Source organism: Hemibagrus wyckioides, linkage group LG16, assembly GCF_019097595.1.
Source record: "Hemibagrus wyckioides isolate EC202008001 linkage group LG16, SWU_Hwy_1.0, whole genome shotgun sequence".
NCBI lineage: Eukaryota > Metazoa > Chordata > Actinopteri > Siluriformes > Bagridae > Hemibagrus > Hemibagrus wyckioides.
Window position 1 is genome coordinate 13,802,501 of NC_080725.1, and position 20,427 is coordinate 13,822,927.

The following is a 20,427-nucleotide window of genomic DNA, read 5'->3' on the forward strand; positions in this document are numbered from 1 at the left end:
AATAAAAAATGCATTGTTATTTCATTTAATTCATTTATTACAAGAATGGTTCTGATCCATTTTTTCTCCTGAAGCTGTGCTGTCCCTTTGCAACACTGCCCTCTTTTGGTTGAAGCAGCACACATCTGCATCTATACCTGTGCAATTGGCACATCTGGAGCCATTACACTGTTGCTCCTGTTACTGATGTGAACACAAGAACACACAGGTATACATGCAGGTCTGAAGTGTCACTGTGTCTTTATGAGTGTAAACCCTGATGAATAATTCAGTCTGGATTTCTGTCTGACCGCCACGTTGTGTTTCTCTTTCTGTTTTTCACCCCCGTGGCGACCGACGAGCAGAAAAGTCAAAGCTGGTACAACGTAAGTCACAGATCGTTTCTGTTTACTTTACACCAGTACAGTTTATGCTGTGGATGAGAAATAATAATTTTTCCATTTTGATTGATTGTGTTATTTGGAAGCTTTAGAGGCCTTTTGTGTTACTTGTTAGTGCTTCAGATTTATTGTAAAAGTCAGGCTATTTCTAATACAAGACTGCAGCACTTTATAATAAATTGATAAATAATTGATAGAACCCGTACTTTGCTTTTTTTGCTCCTTTGTTAAATATTTTACAGTGGGTTGAACACCATGTTCTGACCTTTACATGGTTCTTCAAACTTCAATTAAAACTATTTTGAACTATAAAATATGTTCATTTTATTGACAGCTTTGTAACATGTATTATGTTTTATGTATATTAATGTGCTTGTTTTTATATAAAACTATCAACTGTATGAACAAATGAACAAATAAATCCTGTTCTATTTGGTCAAATATTTTGACCTCTAGTCTGTACCATTCTTCAGCATCATCCATGTTCTTATGGTGTTTTTTACTGTTAAAAAAGCTACATATAAATGTAACATGTTTTAAAATACTATTCAGTATTAATTGCTTCTTTTACTATCCATATATACTACATACTAAATTACTCCCCAGTTATTTAACTATTTAGTCAGTAATTATTGAGTAAATAAAGTCTGTTAGACTCGGGTAGGCTGGGTCGAACCTGGGTGGTGAGCGAGATCTTCTACTGGAACACTGAACAACAGCATGAAGCTCTATTTTCAATATTGTATATGCTGTCTTTGATTTGACACTTGGTTAGAAAAAATCTGCGATATTAGAAAAAAGAGGTTTCATCTAGCACTCTATTGGGTTGTTCAGTTCTAGGTAGAACCCAATAACACGTTCAGAAAAAAGTTCCAAGTAGTACCACTAACTAGTAAGTGCTTGAGGAATATTTTTCTCTGAGAGTACATACCCCAGGTGGTGTTGCTCTCCAGATCCAGGAAAAACAGGAGCTGCACTTCTTCAGATTATATAGCAATTCAGGTTTTTAACTCATACTTATCTGCAAAAGATAATGTTGTTTTGAGACAAGGTTTCCCTCCACCATGTTCGAGACATCTGCACATCAACACTGTTTGTGTTTCAGAGAGAGGATTAAGCCATCCTGAACTTGAGCCAATAGAGCCTTTAGAGCAGGTCAGGCATCCAGATGTGGATTCAGATTTAGTGAAGTTCAGCATCATGGGTCTGTTATCTCTGGGTCTCGAAGGCAGACGATAGTGATGAAGAAGGAACGTAAAAAAAGGCCCTTAAAGCCTTGTATTAAACCTGTAATTAGGGGGAAAAGAGGGCTTTAGGAGCACTGTTGAGAAAGGGTGACCAGATGAATAGCAGATTTCTGGTCTCCTTTAGGAATACAATAAAACCTTTTATTCCCCGTTATTTCCTTAAAGATTTTATTCCTGACAAGCAAGTCTTATACATGACACTGAACAAGTTGAACAAGGGATCGAAGAAGAAGAAAGCAAGGGAAGGTAGTGATCCACTTTTGTATGAACCTCTCCCAGAGCCTTTCCTCTTGAAGGAAGGTTCACTAGAGTTCATTCACCATTGAGAGAGAGAGAGAGAGAGAGAGAGAGAAGCAACTCTTTGGTATGAACCTCCCCCAGACTCTTTCTTCCCGGAGAAGGGTTCACTAGAGTTTATTCACCTTGCTGGGGAAGTGCGAGGGAGATTATAATGTTCACATTCAGCAAGGAAGTGGCTGATACCATATTCTGACTGGGAGGACTACAAGCTCTTTCACATAAGAGCCTGTGTGGGTGTGTGAGTAATCCCACAAGTCCAAACATTCCGGGTTGTTGTTCTCTGGACACTTTCGTAACGTGAATTTGTCTGGTGCGGTATTACTGGGAAGAAACTGTAAGCAATTTGGTGGTGGGTTGGTCAGGGAGCTTGAGGAGGATGAAGGAGCTGGATCATGTTCAAACACAGTCTTTGTGAGTGCATGAGATGTCTATGTTCCTAAATGCTGGCGAAGAAAAGGAATTCCAGGAAAAACTGCTAGGATTCGGAAAGGGGGCTCCCACAAGGGGCGTCATCATAAATCTCAATGCCCCCTCAAGTCTGGGGGGAGGTGTGACAGTCCTGTAGTGGAGAACACACTTCTACACCTCAGCCCCTCCTCTTGATTCTCCTGCTTTTCTGATTGGCTCAAGTCTAGCCTCGTACACTTCCCCCTTTTCTTCAGCACACAAACATTCTCCAACTTTCTCCTCCCCTCCTGCACTGTTGTTTTCTAGGAAACCTACAAGAGCTCTGGGCAAAACTGTTGTTTTGGCTGTTTTTCTTGGTTCATTTGCGTGGGGAGCTCCAGTCCTATTTCTCAACCTGCAGGAATTGTGCTCAACCTCGCCTCTTTTCAAGGAATTGTGCTTTGAGTTCAGAGGATTTCTGAAAAGGAATTTATTATCTCCTCCAAAAAATGTTCCTCCCTTTGACAGATGATTGAAGTTATCACTGTCCAAAACTGTGCGGGACTTCTAAAGTTTATTCTTAGAGGACTGCACCACAACAAGCAAAGTTTGAACTGCTTTTTAAAGGATCAGTGGACAAATCACCAGATACTGAGATGCAGTGAAAGAAAATAACGGCAGCTGAAGACATCATTCAACATTGGGTCGAGAGTAGGATCTTCTGCATGCAGCAAAGAAATGTGATCACATCTGCTTCTTCAGGCTTCTTGCATGCTGCTTCTCACCTTTTGTGAAGATATTCCTGGTTATCTGCAGAAATCTCACCTCTTAATTTTAAGCAAGGAAGAATTAAGAGGTGAGAAGTATTTTTGACCCAAGGGTTTAAAACACTTTAAAACAAGTTCTGGTGAAAGATCGTTGTGGATTTATCTACTGGATTTTATGTTTCCTGGGTTGTGTTGCAGTTTCCTGTGGTGGTCAAGAGACGTGACACACCAGGACTTGATGCACAGGCTGGATGATGACAGATAGCATGTAACCAGAAGGTTGAAAAGGTTACTGAAGTTCATCTGAGAGCTACGCTGCAGTGCTTGAGCTTGGTCTCAACATACCAACTAGATAAAGTGTCCTCCAGGAAGATAGATCTTTGATCTCCCTAAAGTAGCTGCCATCAATCAGCTGGGTTAACTACTGTAGTGGACGACTTTTGTGAACTTTTTTTATTTGAACTGACAGAAATGGTCAGCATGGCGAGTGAGACAGATTTGCTACGTGACTGGGAGACGGTTCAGCACCCTGAAGGTCTTCAGTATTGTTGGACTTGGTGGGAATGGGAGTTTGAGAGAGTTCCAGCAGTAAGTGATCAGCAGGAAAACAAAAAGGTGGAGTTGTGATCTTTTATAGTAGCTCATAAAAGTGTTCTGACCTGCTGAAGAATGCAAACTGATTCAAGCAACCAAGGAACGTTTGGGTTACTGTAGAATTTCTATGCTCACAAAGCTTTACATTTGGTGAACCAGACTCATTATTTTTGTCTGTAAGTTCTGATGTTTTCTAGTAGATGGAGTAGAAGCATTCAAGCATTTACTTCGAATCAGCAAAGTACTGATTTTCCACTTATCTTCTTACTGATCTCCCAGATCTCTATGTATCTTCTGTACAAAAAGTATTTTATCTTTGCTCAGTATTTTAACACTTGGGAAGGTAACCTGACTCATCATATGTAACAATTACAGACTTTAAATAAGACTTAGTTTATAAAAAACAAACAAAAAAAGTACCACAGGGTTATCATGTTCATACTGCTAAATATTGTATATACTGATTTTCATTACACTAGATCATTTTTATCTTCAGGCATATTCCTGCAAAGCTTCTACCCTATCTAAGTGTCTTTCTTTCATCCTTCAGGTCCTAAGCCCCACGTATAAGCAACGCAATGAAGACTTCAGGAAACTCTTCAAGCAGCTACCTGACACTGAACGCCTCATTGTGGGTAAGTAAAAAAGCAGATCAGCATCAGGAGCAATGCCAGTATTGGATCTGTATTTTTTAAAGTTCATGGTATTGAGGTCTGAGGGCAAGATATTGAACAATGCTGCTTCACAGGTTCAGGGTCCTAAATTTGATCCTGAGCTCAGGTTATTGTTTGTGCAGACGTTTGCCTGTCCTCCCTGCATCTGACTGAATTTCCTAAAAACACCCTGGTAGGTGGATTGGCAATTCTAAATCACCCCAAGGTGTGAATGCATGTGAGTGCCTGGTGCACACCATGTAGTTATGGAGCTTGCAGGTAATAGCCACTAATCCACATCGTTCAGATATTTTAAAAGCCACGAGCAATAAAGATCATTCCTAGGACAATAAAATCAGAGACAGAAACTTAAACAGATTATATTTAAACCTAACTGGGCCCTCTACATCAACCTCTGACCTCTGTCCTCTGACCTTTGCCCTTCCAGACTACTCCTGTGCCCTGCAGAGAGACATCCTCCTACAGGGTCGCCTCTACCTCTCCGAAAACTGGATTTGCTTCTACAGCAACATCTTCCGCTGGGAAACACTGGTGCTCATTTCTCCGTTTGATATTATAACTTCTTTTTCTCAGTTTTTTCTTGTGCTTGATGACACCTCATGAATAAACTCTGTGTTGGTGTAGCTGATGGTGCGTCTGAAGGACATCTGTTCAATGACTAAGGAGAAGACAGCACGGCTTATCCCCAATGCGATCCAGCTTTGTACTGACAATGAGAAGGTGATCTCAAGTTCTGAGCAACTTCTGACAGCACTCTTTTCTTCACCACTTTTTTCTGAAACATCATCATTTACTTTTGCAGCACTTTTTTACCTCATTTGGTGCGCGGGACCGGACCTACATGATGATGTTCCGTCTCTGGCAGAACGCTCTCCTGGACAAGGTTAGCCACATCCAGCTTGAAATACAGAATTGTTTCCTTCATTTCCAAGAGAATGCTTTACATCATGAGTTTGTTTTTTCCTCTGTCTCTTCTTTGAGTAGCCGTTGTGTCCCAAAGAGCTGTGGCACTTTGTCCATCAGTGCTATGGAAATGAGCTGGGCTTGACGAGTGATGATGAGGATTACGTTCCTCCAGATGATGACTTTAACACCATGGGGTGAGTTTTGCCTCCTCCCACATATATTCAAATGTACTGCGACTGTGTATACACAGTTACTGTGGACATCTTTCACTAGAGGTCGCTTATATCACAGCTTTCTGTTACATTTGTCTATCCTCCATTCATCCATCACTCGAGTATAAACCTAGATATCTGGTTGATGATATAGTGTAGATGCAGGTTGAGGTTTGGCAATAAAGTACAATCCTTCCATCCATCCATCCATCCATCCATCCATCCTTCCATCCATCCATACAACAGTCCAACAATCCAATCATCTTTACATCCATCCATCCAGTTCTCCAAGTTCATTTGTCTATCTATCCATCAGTTCACCCATTTCAACCTTTTAAAATCTAATTAACTATAAAATCCACACTTTAAGTGCTTTTCATGATCCTTTATACGCTAGTTCATTTTTCATTTGTCCAGTCTTTCCCACTCAGAAAACAAAGCAGTCATTATTCATGATTCCAAACTTGAAATGTTCTTACCCGATCTTACCCACCCATTATCATAACGTCTATATCATAACGCCCTCCACCTCTCTTCACAACCCATTGTTATATGCCTGAGAGTGTCGCTCTGTCTCCTCGAGCTGATAATCTTGACCTCCAGCTGTTGCCCCCCACCCTGGTGCAGGTACTGTGAGGAGATCCCACCTGAGGAGAACGAGGCCCAGGATACGTGCACCAAATCTCCCGAGGTCAAAATGGACACGAGTCCTCAGCTGCCCAAGAAATCCTTCACCAGCAATAACCTACCTTCAACAGGCAGCGCTGAAACACATGGCCATGTGAGAACCACACGTCTGATCAAGCAAATCGTGTACAATCCAAGTCTGAGTTTACCACCAAGAACTTTTGAAGCAACATAAAAAAGAGCTGACAGCTATTCTTGACAGTGAATTTGTCAGTAAATAATAAATAATAAATAACACTGCTTGATCTCTCTATCTAGTATGATGTTCCACCAGAGGAAGAGTTTTCTGGCTGTCTTCCTGACGAGCTCCTAAGTCTGCCTTTACCAGATAACAAGCTGTCCAAGCCGACTGGCCCAGCACCCTCACCATCGCTCGACTTCAACGACAACGAGGATCTTCCGACTGAGCTCAGCGACTCGTCGGAAACCCACGATGATGGTAAGTGCATGCAGACGATCCAGTAGTTTTCCCAGAGTAGGCTCTGTGTCCAACATATCCTAACCAGGAAAAAGCAATTGCTGAAGATCAGGGAAAGCTAGCAAGCAATTGCTAGTAAATATATGAGAGTTTGAAAAGGTTGATGGGGGATGGAATCAGGTATCCCATCACTCGCTCTCGCATCTCTTCCCTCAGGAGAAGTCCAGGCCTTCCATGAAGACCTAAACGGGAAGCAGTACATCAACAAGGTGTACAAGTTCAGTGTGGACAAGCTGTATGATCTCCTCTTCACCGAATCACAGTTCATGCGGGACTTCCTGGAGCTACGCCGCTTCTCTGGTAAGTGCATGTCATTCAAACCATTCACCAATGATGTTAATTAGAACACAGAACCCCAGGTCTGTTCTTTACGTCTCACTCTCTGACTCCATCCCCAGGCGTGGTGTATCATCCGTGGAAGAAGGAAGAGTTGGGAGACCAGAGCAGAGAGATCATGTACACCATCACCATCACCAACCCCTTGGCTCCAAAAACCGCTACAGTCACAGAGACTCAGGTAACCTCAAGGGTCAATTTACGTGTCTCTCGCTCAAAATCAGGTTTTCTGGGATGATTCTGTTTTATAGTTGAATTAGAAGCAAGGATTGGAATGAGAGTAGACAGCACTAGGGAAAGATTTTCCAGTTTAGTTTATCATTTTTTAAAATCATGCCTTAATGGTTCACAAATTAGACTTAAATTGGAACTATATTCAATTTCTTTCTTTCATCCTACATCTTTTCCCCATAGACTCTGTACAAAGCCAGCCAGGAGAGCGAGTGTTACATCATTGATGCCGAAGTGATCACTCATGATGTCCCTTATCATGACTACTTCTACACGCTCAACCGCTACATGCTCACCAGGGTGGCTAAGAACAAGTGCAGACTGAGGTGAGCCACGAGAACCTCTAGTGGTCAAAACATGGCATAACACAATCTAACCATGCTTCATTTTAAATAGTAATGCTGTGATTTCTTGTATAAACCTCAGCCAGAAACTGAAATCAGTGCAAATGCTAAAAATATAAAATTCACATTTTAACCCCTAAACCCCAACCAAATCGCTCCCAAATCCAGTCCTCAGTCCTGATTATAAATTTCGATTTTTAATCAAGGTATTCTTTCTTCTAAAAAACGCACCTCAAACACATCCTAGATTATAAGTATCTAAAACTCATTCTTCAATCCTTAATCCTGACTTAATCTTCATTTAAAAATAAAACCCCACATCAAAGCCACGGTTTAAAGCTAAATCTAAAACTCAGACCTCCAAAGCCTAAAGCTGGATTGTGTTGTGTTGTTTTTTTGTTGTGTTGCTGCAGGGTTTCCACCGAGCTGCGCTACAGAAAACAGCCTTGGGGTCTCGTCAAGGGCTTTATCGAAAGAAACTTCTGGAGTGGCCTTGATGAATATTTCAGACATTTAGGTCAGTGGAGTTCAGATGTCCGAGTCTGCTACTGTAAGCTAGTTATTATTTTATTGGTTATGCAAAAAACCTTTATAACTGCTTATATGGGGATTATATGGGAAGTGGGAAGATGTCGGTTGATCAAGGCAAATTTGATTGTTTTTCCTCTAACAGCACATCCTTTTTTAGAATTGATGAAACCTCATTTAATTTTTTTGAATTAAAATGTTTCCATGTAGTTTCTGAGGTAAAGATTAGTGTTAGATTTAATTAGGTGCGATGGTACAGTAAGACAAATGTGTGTGTGTGTGTGTGTGTGTGTTACAGAACTGGAGCTGAGTAAAGTAGAAACCGTTCTAAACGAACCCCACAGACCTTCTCCCAAAGCCAAAGTGACTCGCGTGTCCACAGTGAGGCGACACAGGAAACGGGCGGCGGCTCACCTGAGGCCACAGCACCTGGACGAGGAGCTGAGTGCCGTCACCACGGCCGAGGACGACGAGGTCATCCACCGCATCAAACACGTGCCAGGTTTGAACTCCTCATCTTCAGCATCCAGGACGTGTCTTCTTAATTAACTCGATTAATTAACTCATACTGTTATCATGACCCGATTCACAACCTGTAAAAGTGGAACACTGAGATATGAATCTTTGCATGATTTCATGTTTAAATCAGGTGGAAAAGGAAAAAAAATCAATAAAATCTGGCTGAGACACACACACACACACACATCTTTGACCAGATCACAATAACTGTATTCTGTAATAATGCACCAACTTTTAAAGCAATAAGTCTGTTGCACATGACATTCTTCTGTCTGGAAAACTCTCCAATCTTCGTCTGGTATGTTGCTTAGCAACCAAAGCTATTGATCACTGGATTTTGTCCTATTGTTTTAGGGTGATCTTGTTTTGGATAAAATCTTTTTATATTTATAATTCCTCTAATCTTTTTCATCACTCGTCCATTGTTTCCCATAATCCCCGTGGGCACAGGATCCACACAGACGCGGCACTTCCCCGACCCGGCCGGAGGTCTGGCGCTCTACAGCGTCTCCAAACTGCTGCTTGTTATCAGCTTCATGTGAGTTTATCACGAGGCGCCATAAAGCCTTCATGTCGTTCTTCTAGTCAATTTTTATTTTTTTATTTTTATTTTAATAATTTTGGAGAAATTATTAAATATGGAATCCTTCAGACAAAAGAGTAAACATCAGAAGGACAGTGTCCTTCTGAAGGAGTGTCAGAAGGACAGGAAGTGACTAGTACATACATTTATTAATCACTTATTAATATCAATTAATATCTGAACCTGTAACAGGAAATTTTTGAATTTGAAGAGAAAATGAAGTTCATGTTTTAAACATAAAAATCAAAATTAAAGAAATAAATTTTTCACTTTATGCTATTCAAAAGATGTTAATAAACTTTCAAAAATAAAAGATAAAGCTATAATGTGGAATTTGTCACACTGATTTCTGATTAAAGTTTCATTTCCTGCTTTTATGATTATATTTATGATACATTTAACAAAATCAAAATTTTGAAATGTTCTTGTATCCGCATTTAAAATCTCTTATTTTTTTTACTCTGAGGAAGCTCTCGGTCCTGACATGGGATTATAAATCAACACAATTGCACAGACCTTCATCACGGCTCATTTCACCTGGTTTTTCACCTTCACTCAGATCTCCATCTCTTCCTGTTGCTGGAGTTATTTCTTTCTCTCTCTCTCTCTCTCTCTCTCTCTCTCTCTTTCATCATCATTACATCTTGTAGGATGTGTGTCTGTATTTTTTTTATTAAGCCAGAGAAACTCTGCCATGCTAACACTAGGGGTCAGTGTGTGATCACTAGCGAGGCTGCGGTGTCTGGATAATAACCTGAACATGGCCTGTGTTTCTGTCCTTAGCCTGGTGCTGCTAGTTCTACTCAACATGATGCTGTTCTATAAGCTCTGGACGCTGGAGCAGACCACGCAGAGCTTAGCGTCACTGCAGGGCCTCCGAGCGCATGACAGGTATGAGGAAAAGGAAGGAGGGTCAGTGGAAAAAATGGAGGGTTTCTCACAACAGTATTAATTCCACATTAATCACATATTGTTGTGTATGCTGTAACAAAAGCAATAGCTTCCTCTGGTTTACCCTTAATTCTTTTAATTTTATATATTTATCTATATATATATATATAACATTACATTATATAACATATATAACATTACATAGCCATAACATTATGACCACCTGCCTAATGTTGTGTTGGTCCTCCTTTTACTGACAAAACAGCCTTGACCCGTCGATGCATGGACTAGAACGCGGAAAGTGTGCTGTGGTATCTGACACCAAGATGTTAGCGGTAGATCCTTTAATTCCTATAAGTTGCGAGGTGGGGCCTCCATAGATCGCACTTGTTTGTCCAGCACATCCCACAGATGCTCAACTGGATTGAGATCTGGAGAATTTGGAAGCCAAGTGAACACCTCAAACTCATTGTTGTGCTCATCAAACCATTCCTGAAGCATTTTTGCTTTGTGGCACGGCACATTATCCTCCTGAAAGACGCCACAACCCTCAGGGAATAATCTTTCTATGAAAGGCTGTTCATGGTCTGCTACAATGGTTAGGTAGGTGGTACGTGTCAAAGTAACATCCACATGAATGGCAGGACCCAAGGTTTCCCAGCAGAACATTGCCCAAAGCATAACTTTAATATTTGCACTCACTGTCAACACTATTCTTTGCACAGAGTCGGTCTATATGTTGTTTGTCTGCACTGTCTTGTCTTGTCATCCTGTGCACTTCTGTTGTATGTCTAGTTTTTACTAAAGATTGCACCTTAAGTATAGTTTAGCTTTATCTCTATGTTTAGTTCTATATTTGTCTGCGTCACTGTACTTGGTCTTTATGTGTAGCACCTTTGGTCTAGGAGGAACGTTGTTTCATTTCACTGTGTACTGCATCAGCTATATATGGTTGAAGAGACAATAAAGCTTCTTTGACTTTTGACTTTTGACACTTCTCCAGCTTGCCTTCTTCCCATAGTGCATCCTGGTGCCATGTGTTTCCCAGGTAAGTGACGCACACGCACCCTGCCATCCACGTGATGTAAAAGAAAACAGGATTCATCAGACCAGGCCACCTTCTTCCATTGCTCTCTGGTCCAGTTCTGATGCTCACATGGCCATTGTTGGCCCTTTTGGTGGTGCACAGGGGTCAGCATGGGCACCCTGACTGGTCTGTGGCTATGCAGCCCCATACACAACAATCTGTGGATGCACTGTGTATTCTAACACCTTTCTGTCAGAACCAGCATTATCTTTTTCAGCAATTTCAGCAACAGTAGCTCGTCTGTTGGATCGGATCACACAGGCCAGCCTTCACTCCCCACGTGCATCAATGAGCCTTGGCCACCCATGACCCTCTCTCCGGTTCACCACTGTTACTTTCTTGGACCACTTTTGATAGATACTGACCACTGCAGACTGGGAACACCCCACAAGAGCTGCAGTTTTGAAGATGCTCTGATCTAGTCGTCTAGCCATCACAATTTGGTCCTTGTCAAACTCACACAAATCCTTACTCTTGTCCATTTTTCCTGCTTCTAACACGTGAACTTTGAGCACAAAATGTTTACTTGCTGCCTAATATATCCCACCCACTAAAAGGTGCCATGATGGGGAGATGGTTCACTTCACTTCACTTATATATATATATATATATATAAATATGTATATACTTCCTCGAAAAACAACCACAATTCACAGCATAACAAAGCACTTGTTTGAAACTTCCACAGCGTTTCTATGGTAACTGCTTCTTCACAGGGGCATGTTAATATTTGTGTCTTTTGAAAGTAAGTACATGTTTGTTAAATGTTGAACATCGGAAAGAGTCTCCAGTGTCAGTGTGTCATAAAGCCGGAAGATTCTGAGACATTTTTAGTTTCTCAGGAGAAAAATGTATTAATGAATTAGTCAATCATTGTCATATAATGTCATATATTTTTAAATCGTGGCCCTGAAGTGTTTTATTGGTTACTTTATATTGCTGAATGTAGACAATTTAACAATCTTCATTAAATCAGCAGTAACACACTGTTTCTACGTCGTCTTCATCTTTCACTCAGGTTTAAAGCTGCAGTTTTAGGATAGATTTCCACATGAAGAACATCAAGCTACCTGGTTCAATTCGATTCAGTTCCATTTTATTTCTATACCGTGTTTAATAACAGACTGTCAGGGAAATACTTCCTGAAACGATATGAGGAAGAAACCAGGAGAAGAACCGGACTCACCTCATTCTCATCCTTATCCTAATCCTCATCTGGGTGACGCATCAGAGTGGGATTTTAAATCATTAAATCATCTGTGGACTATGTGATCAAAAAGTGCAGTGTTTCACCAGGAGGTTCATTCATGCTAGTTATAAGATGAAGTCTGTACTGCATTGGTACGTTTACCATAAATGGGCGTGTTACAGTGAGGCTGCTGTGGACGTATAAACTGTACAGCGCTTTACTGTTAGTCTTTATTTATTGTAAAGAAACGGTTAATCCATTACTAAAACTCGTGTGTGTGTGTGTGTGCGTGTGTTTAGCAGTAAACTTCCACAAACGCAGATGGAGTGGGCTCAGCTCCTGGAGTCGCAGCAGCGTTACCATGACGACGAGCTGGAGAAGTGGCGGAAGATAATCAAGTCGTCTGTGGTTTTGTTAGACGAGGTAAATCCGGCGAGATTAAATCAGATGCCGGCAGATGGCACCGTAAAGAGAGCAGATAAATAAACAGACGTCGTTACGCAACATTGTTTTTCGCCTCTGTCTAATTAAAACGTTGCATGTTTACCACGCTGCCTCAGACTCCTTAGCAGTGACCTGCAACAAGGTGCGACAGACTCGGCCAATAAACCCAGGAAAGGTTTGTGAAGTGTAGGGAAGAAATTCTAGGTTGTGTTTTTGACATGAGCAAAATGTCAAGTCTGATTTGTTTTGAGCATAAATCAATAATTTGGAGATTTTACCTAAAGGTGTAAAAAATTCGTTACAAAAATTAAATTATTTATGATTTTCTAAACCTGAAAGGGCATGTGTTAATTTTATTTTTAAAAAAGCACAGATACAATTATTTTCCTAAATAATTCATGAAACACTAATTATTAAGAAACTGCATTTTTTTGTCAAAATAATTAAATTTAAAATTAAAGCAAATTCCTCTATTATTTCACACAATATAACAAATATAAGGATATGAAGCATGTTTTTTAGACATTTTGCTATTTTCAAGCTTTAAAATGGTTAAATATCTAAAACAGGTTTCATAATTTGATCATTCTTTCTGAAAAATATATTAAGGAAAAAAAGTTTGACAGCTTCAGTGACATTCAAGATATTTTTGAATCTTGGAGAGTTTTAATCTTCTTATAACACAACAATTTTTCCATGATCGTAATTGTCGCTTATTAAAGAACGACACGGTCAGCTTTTGGTGCCTGATACCGTATCATGTACATTATAGCAGCTGTAAACAGTCCTTCCCTCAGTCATCCAGCATGTCGTTAATTCTCGCTCTTGAAGTTAAAGACAGAAGTATAAAGTCATCTGTTGCAGCTTTACTGACACTGGAGTCTCCTTCCGTTAATGTTAAATAAACATCTCCTCATAAAAATGTCCAGTGTTGCTATAGAAACGTGTTAGAACGAGCATGTTTAATATCAATAATTTGAATATAAATCTGCGATTTGGAGCCACACCACGGTCCGAAAATGAACCTCTGCTTTCCACTCCAGTCATAGCGGACAATTCTGCATCAATAGTAAGGTGTAATATCCCAGTTTGAGCAGTGCTCTGAGTGACTCTCATGTGTGTGAACTGACCTCCTTGCAGATGAGAGGATCTCTACTGAACCTGCAGAAGGGAATCGGAATGAGAGACGACGGCTCGGCAGCCGACGACAAGCGGAAACATTACCACTGACCACCAGGAGCGAAGACCTCGGGCCAAACAGACGCACCGTGCAATAATAAGAGTGCGGAGTGGGGAACCTTGCGGAACTGCCGCACTCCTCTCCTGTCCAGCGCAGCTCCATGAGCACTGATTTGCAAAAATGAACCGTCTAAACCCCAGATCTACCTGATCTCCAGGGCCAAAAATGACTCCTGAGTCATATGTTTGTTCATTCATTCATTCATTCAAGGACTCGTTTGAGTGTTAAACGCACACACATCAGCATCTCAGCTGCACCACCACCACCAAAACCCTCTTTGTTTTTTTCCCATACAGGAGTCCGGGACCAGGTTAACCTTTAACCTATTATCTCTAAGTGTTACTTGTGAACATGCACAGACAGAAGGATGTGGAAATCATATACCGATGACACACAGATTTCTAATTTATAAGTAGAGCTATATTTGTTGCCAGAGCTACCTTTTTACTGAGGCTTCCATGGAAATCAGGGCTGGACCCCAGAGTGCTTGTGCCATGGTGCTAATTATGCATAAATGTCCACGTTATGCAGTTCCTGGTTTATTTCCGTCTGTCTGTAGAGTCGCTTCTTTCTCTAATCCAACATTTTGTTGTTGCCTGGAAACGGGAAAGGCCAAACGGTCAAGGTGTTAGTGGGGAAACAGGAAACATGACGGATTTCCTCAGAAATGCTGGACTGTATTTCATTTTGCACAAAACTGCATCTGTTTGTCGTCTATTTCATTTTTCTGTTCTTTTTTTTTTTTCATTTGCTCACGATTCTGATTTGCCAATTTTATTTATAATCTTTATCCATTATGTTTTTTTGTTTTTGTTTTTTTTATTCATAGAGTCGGTCTATTCGTGAAAATCTTGGCATGTGCTGAAATTTCGTAACTTTTATCGTAACTTGCGAAAAAAAAATCGTACAATTTTTATTTACCAGACAAAGGCAGCTATTGAGCTGTCTCATAATTCCCTCATATTTGGAGGCAGTGCTCTGATATCTCTGAAGGTAGCAAAAAAAAAATCTTTTGAAGGAGTCAGAAATTTATCACATTGCTAGGTTACCAACATATGCTTAACGCTAGCTAACCCTTAACCCTGTTAGCTCAGATGGAGTAAAGTATCACTGGAGAAAGTAGAGGAAATAAAATCTCAGGTCGAAAATAATTCCTGAATCTGTTTGGACAGTGGAGTGAGTGGATTAATTAACGCTCTCTGATATGTTATTGTTTCTATAGTAACGGCTTGTTTATGGTTATTTTTAAGGGTTTATACAGCGAGTTTAATTTTCTCTCGTTAACTAAAAAAACGAGGCTGCTGTAACGTAAGCGAGAACATTAAACCGTTTCCTAATAAACCGATTAGCGTCACATGCCTGGTGCGGATTAGCGACATTTTCTTTCCTGCATTCTTTTCATTTAGTTTGTTTTGTTTTCATGCTGCCTTGCTGGAGTGGGAGGAGTAAACTGTGAAATGCAAAGAGAAAAAAAAAACGCTAGGTAGAACCAGAGAAGGTTGAGAAGGGATTTATTTTCAGTATTATATTCTCAGAAAGCCGTCTGTTTGAGCTCCTTCTTCATTTATTTATCTGCGGTTTTCTTTGATCCAAATCCGACTCCAAACTGTTGCTTGCGGCTTCGCTTGCGGCACAGGGATCCAAACCTACAACCTTCTGATAACTGAAACTTTTCTCCTGAGCCTTTTTATAGAAGCTGTGAAGATTTCTCCAGGCCCATGCCGACAGATACAGACAAATCTCCAATAAATATCTAACACATGGCTTGTCTGATTGAATCGGGTGTTTAATTTATTAATAATAAGCCATGTTTTGTCTGGAGTCAGTTTTAATTTAGTTTTATTTTTTTTGGGGGGGGGGGGGGCTGAGTCCGCCCACTTCATCTACTTCATCGGGTCTTTGAATAGTCGTGGCCGAGACTGTTATGGATCAGTTCATGAGAGTAAAATAAATAAATAAATAATAATAATAATATTAATAATCGGTTTAGTTAATCAGAAGGAGCTGCTTAATGAATGCCAAATATCCTCCTCAAATATCCCCCGAGTTTTAATCCATCCTTAATCACTCTACACCAAACCCGAAACCTGGAAATCCTATTTTTTTTTTGTTTGCTTTTTGTTTGTTTTTTGTTTGTCATTTGATCCTACGAAAGTATATACAAGAAGTAGCTACAAAAAAGTATTATGGCATTGTATTGCAAACACGGCTTCAAATCTTTAACGTTTTTTATTATTATGATTACGATTATTTTAATCGACATATATGGAGATGAATTATTTATACGAATATTATCATGGATGTACATGTTGTATATGTATAGTTGCTGTGTATATGGAAAATGGGCTCCAGCGCATCGCTGGTCGAGAGCTGGCAGTCCCCAGAAGATTTCAGAGATTTATGTGAACAAAACAGGCGAGATGAATAAAGATATTTAAGAGATCTGATTCAGCGTTGTTCGTCGTTTGTTTTCGAAGTTTGTGTAAAAATTTCATTTGGGCGATTCTGTTTAGAAATGTTTACAGAAATTCATCGTCATGGCGATAAAGCAGACCATACGTTATTAATCAATAGTATCTGATTTTGTCATTGTTTTACATTCATTTAGAGGTCATTGTAATAAGTCATCATTTCTGTCATTAAATAAAACACAATGAGCAGCATGAGCTCAGGATGTTCTCTGAGTTCTGTAAGTAACTTTCAGAATACAGGAGATGTACAATACCCCCGATTTCCTCTCCCTCTCTCTCTCTCTCTCTCTCTGTTGAGTCACTCAGGTAAATCTCTAATGGACATCATTCATTAAAGGTGTGAAGCAAACACAAGCGCTCAGACTGTGCAACGCCTCTGTCTCTGTTCCCGCATCTCCCCTCCAGGATGCTGAGGTCATTAACTGCAGCTCAATTTCACACAAAGATATTTTTAAGTAGCTCAACATCACTGTGTAAATGTCTGCTGCTGATCACCGAAGCAGTGAAATTCACCAAAAAAGTCTCAATCCCTCAATTCCTTTTTTTCCGGTTTTAATGTATTTAAAAACGTGATTCAAGGTCGTATTTATGATCAAGCTGAAAGTTTTGCCTCTAGATTATTTCTATTTGAGCATGTTTACTGTGAGGCAGATTTAAAGTGATGAAAAGGACAAAATGTCAAGTGGGTTGCTGTGTTAAAGGAGAAGTTCACTTCCAGAAAAAAAATAATTTCCTCACCCCCTTCTCATCCAAGATGTTCATCTCTTTCTTTCTTCAGCCGTAAAGAAATGATGGTTTTTGAGGAAAACATTTTAGGATTTTTCTCCATATAGTGGACTTCAATGGTGCCCGCGGGTTTGAACTTCCAAAATGTAGTTTAAATGCAGCTTCAAAGAGCTCTAAACCATCCCAGCAGTGGAAGAAGGCTCTCATCTAGTGAAACGATCGGTCATTTTCGTAGAAAAATAAGGAATTGTATACTTTTTAACCATAAAAGCTCGTCTAGCACTAGCTCTGGGATGTTCACGTCGCTACGTAACAGGTAATCACACCCAAAGGTCACACGTGATGTAGGCGGAACTACAGACCCAGTGTTTACTAGTGTGGATAAGGAGGACCGCTCTGAAGTTGTTGCATGTGGAATGACACAAAGTTACGTGTCTTTTTTGTTTAAAATGGTCAGTTGCACTTCCTTAGTCTTTGCATGTTCACTTTGTAAACACTGGGTCTGTAGTTCTGCCTATGTCACGCGTGACCTTTTGACGTGATTACATAGTACGCAGTGTTGTGGACGCGCATCCCAGGGCTAGCGCTGTACGAGCTTTTGTGGTAAAAAAAAATATATAATTTTTTTTATTTTTATAAGAAAATGACCGATCGTTTTGCTAGATAAGAGCCTTCTTCCTAGGCTGGGATTGTTTAGAGCCCTCTGAAGCTGCATTTAAACTACATTTTGTTCAAACTCAGAGGCACCATTGAAGTCCACTATATGGAAAAAAATCCTGAAATGTTTTCCTTAAAAAACATAATTTTTTTACGACTGAAGAAAGAAAGACATGAACATTAATATTTATATATTTATATTATATATAATATTTAATATTATTAACATTAATGTTACTATATTTTCTATTATTAAAGTTCATACTATAGATAAATTGTTCATCAATATTCATATTAATTGTACATTTTTGAATATAAAAAATATATTGAATATTAAAATGCATAAATATTTATTAACTATTTATTACTATATTTATTTAATAACATTAATATTTATTAATACAATAAGTACTATAAATAAGAAAATAAATAATTCATTCATTCATTGTCTCCCACTTATCCAGAGCTGGGTCGCAGGGGCAGCAGTCTAAGCAGGGATGCCCAGACTTCCCTCTCCCTAGACACTTCCTCCAGCTCTTCCAGGGGAATTCCAAGTCGTTCCCAGGTCAGCCGAGAGACATGGTCCCTCCAGCGTGTCCTGGGTCTTCCCTGGGTTCTCTTCCCGGTGGGGCATGCCCACAACACCTCCCCTGGGAGACGTCCAGGAGGCATCCGAAAAAGGTGCCCGAGCCACCTCAACTGGCCCCTTTCGATGAGGAGGAGCAGCGGCTCTACTCCGAGCTCCTCCCGGGTGACAGAGCCCCAAACCAGGTCCCCAAAATGGACTTCTTCCAGCCCCTGGCTGCACCTAGAAATTCTGTCAATAAAAATAATGAACAGAACCGGTGACAAAGGACAGCCCTGACAGAGTCCAACATGCACTGGGAACAGGTCTGACTTACAGCCGGCAATGCGAACCAAGCTGCTCATACAGAGACCGAACAGCCCTTAATAGAGGGCCTCCCACAGAATGCCAAGAGGGACACATGCCTTCTCCAAGTCTACAAAACACATGTGGACTTGTTGGGCAAACGCCCATGAACCCTCAAGCACCCTGTGAAGGGTATAGAGCTGGTCCCATGTTCCATGACTAGGACGAAAACCGCATTGTTCCTCCTGAATCTAGACTTTCCCTGGGACGCTGAGGAGTGTGATACTATAGTTGGAACACACCCTCCGATCCCCCTTCTTAAAAAGAGGGACCACCACCCCGGTCACCCAGTCCAGAGGCACTGTGCCTGACTGCCACGCTATGTTGCAGAGACGTGTCAGCCAAGACAGCCCCACAACATCCAAAGACTTAAGGTACTCAGGGCGATTCTCATCCACCCCCAATGCCTTGCCACCGAAGGCGTGGAAGTGGAATTGAGGAGATCCTTGAAATATTCCTTCTACTGTCCAACAATATCCCCAGTCAAGGTCAGCAACTCTCCACCTCCACCGTAAACAGTGTTGGCAGAGAGCTGCTTACCCCTTCTAAGGCACCAGACGGTCTGCCAGAATTTCCCAATAGTCCTTGGGACAACCAATAGTCCTTCTCCATGGCCTCACCGAACTCCTCCCAGACCAGGGTTTTTGCTTCCGCAAGCACCCGGGCTGAAGCTCGCTTGGCCTTCCAGTATGCATCAGCTGCCTCCGGGATCCCACGAGCCAACCAGGCTCGACAGGACTCCTTCTTCAGCTTGACTGCATCCCTTATGTCCAGTGTCCACCACGGGGTTTGGGGATTGCCGCCAAGACAGGCACCAGAGAGCTTACAGCCACAGCTCTGGATAGCTGCATCAACAATGGAGGAGGAGAACATGGTCCATTCAGACTTTATGTCCCCAACCTCCCTCGGAATCTGATCGAAACTCTTCCAGAGGTGGGAGTTGAAGACCCCCCTAACAGTGGGTCCAGCAAGACGTTCCCAACAGACCCCCACAATACTTTTGGGTCTGCCAAGTCTTTTTTAGTAAAAATGATTCAAATAAAGCTTAATAATTATTAATAATCCTGGTTCCATCATAAAGAGAAAGGGTGTGTAAACTTTTTTAACAATATATGTGCAACACTCCTCTGAAAATTAGTTCTTTATTTTAGAAACACTTTCAGAATATTACATTATCTCCAAAGAAAAATGAAGAATTAGCATGGAAATTATTTAAAAGGGAAAGTTTATGTCTTTGTTCATTTGTTTATTAAACAGGACTCAATAGCAAACTGAATAAAGAAAAAAGAACTGAATAAGTCAAACACAAAAGAAAGAAGAATTTTTTCTGGTCAGTTCTGATGAATCAGATTCATTTAGTTTTGAATTTATTTTGATTGTACAAAATGTGGGTTCTGCTGTTGCCTTTGTTCCCATTTCCCAATCCCAATTCTCTTTTTTCTTTTCTTTTTTGCACAAAGGTAATTCAACCCATTTAAGGCTCTTATTTCTGCGCACTGTTTATAAACCGCTCCTCTTCAGTTATGATGTTTTTTCAGAAGAGAAACCAGTAAAAACACGTTTACTGCCAGCTATATAACTCTCTATTGCCTTTTTTTATTAGTTCAGTGCAGTATGA

General features: G+C 40.5%; 1 protein-coding gene and 1 long non-coding RNA gene across 21 annotated transcripts in view; one reads left to right on the top strand and one right to left on the bottom strand.

The window, feature by feature from the left end:
- Window positions 1-1,442, bottom strand: part of LOC131366838 (uncharacterized) — a 3,788-nt gene extending 2,346 nt beyond the window's left edge. The window contains exon 1 of the long non-coding RNA XR_009206863.1: window positions 1,312-1,442. This is a non-coding gene — a long non-coding RNA (uncharacterized LOC131366838). The remainder of the gene's footprint in view (window positions 1-1,311) is intronic.
- The window catches only part of gramd1ba (GRAM domain containing 1Ba), a 75,817-nt gene extending 59,346 nt beyond the window's left edge, over window positions 1-16,471 (top strand). For 12 of the 20 annotated variants that reach the window (XM_058411689.1, XM_058411681.1, XM_058411679.1 and 9 more), the window contains 17 exons: window positions 345-365; window positions 4,226-4,310; window positions 4,777-4,880; window positions 4,974-5,069; window positions 5,152-5,232; window positions 5,334-5,449; window positions 6,071-6,248; window positions 6,413-6,593; window positions 6,789-6,932; window positions 7,031-7,149; window positions 7,383-7,525; window positions 7,957-8,060; window positions 8,370-8,573; window positions 9,041-9,128; window positions 9,957-10,064; window positions 12,640-12,763; window positions 13,925-16,471. In XM_058411689.1, the coding sequence (XP_058267672.1) occupies window positions 345-365; window positions 4,226-4,310; window positions 4,777-4,880; window positions 4,974-5,069; window positions 5,152-5,232; window positions 5,334-5,449; window positions 6,071-6,248; window positions 6,413-6,593; window positions 6,789-6,932; window positions 7,031-7,149; window positions 7,383-7,525; window positions 7,957-8,060; window positions 8,370-8,573; window positions 9,041-9,128; window positions 9,957-10,064; window positions 12,640-12,763; window positions 13,925-14,014 (1,986 nt within the window). In that variant the 3' untranslated portion in view covers window positions 14,015-16,471. Of the gene's footprint in view, window positions 1-344; window positions 366-1,785; window positions 3,697-4,225; window positions 4,311-4,776; window positions 4,881-4,973; window positions 5,070-5,151; window positions 5,233-5,333; window positions 5,450-6,070; window positions 6,249-6,412; window positions 6,594-6,788; window positions 6,933-7,030; window positions 7,150-7,382; window positions 7,526-7,956; window positions 8,061-8,369; window positions 8,574-9,040; window positions 9,129-9,956; window positions 10,065-12,639; window positions 12,764-13,924 lie in introns of those variants that run through there. The other 8 variants (XM_058411686.1, XM_058411687.1, XM_058411694.1 and 5 more) reach the window with 5 other exon arrangements.
- The last annotated feature ends 3,956 nt before the right edge of the window (window positions 16,472-20,427 follow it).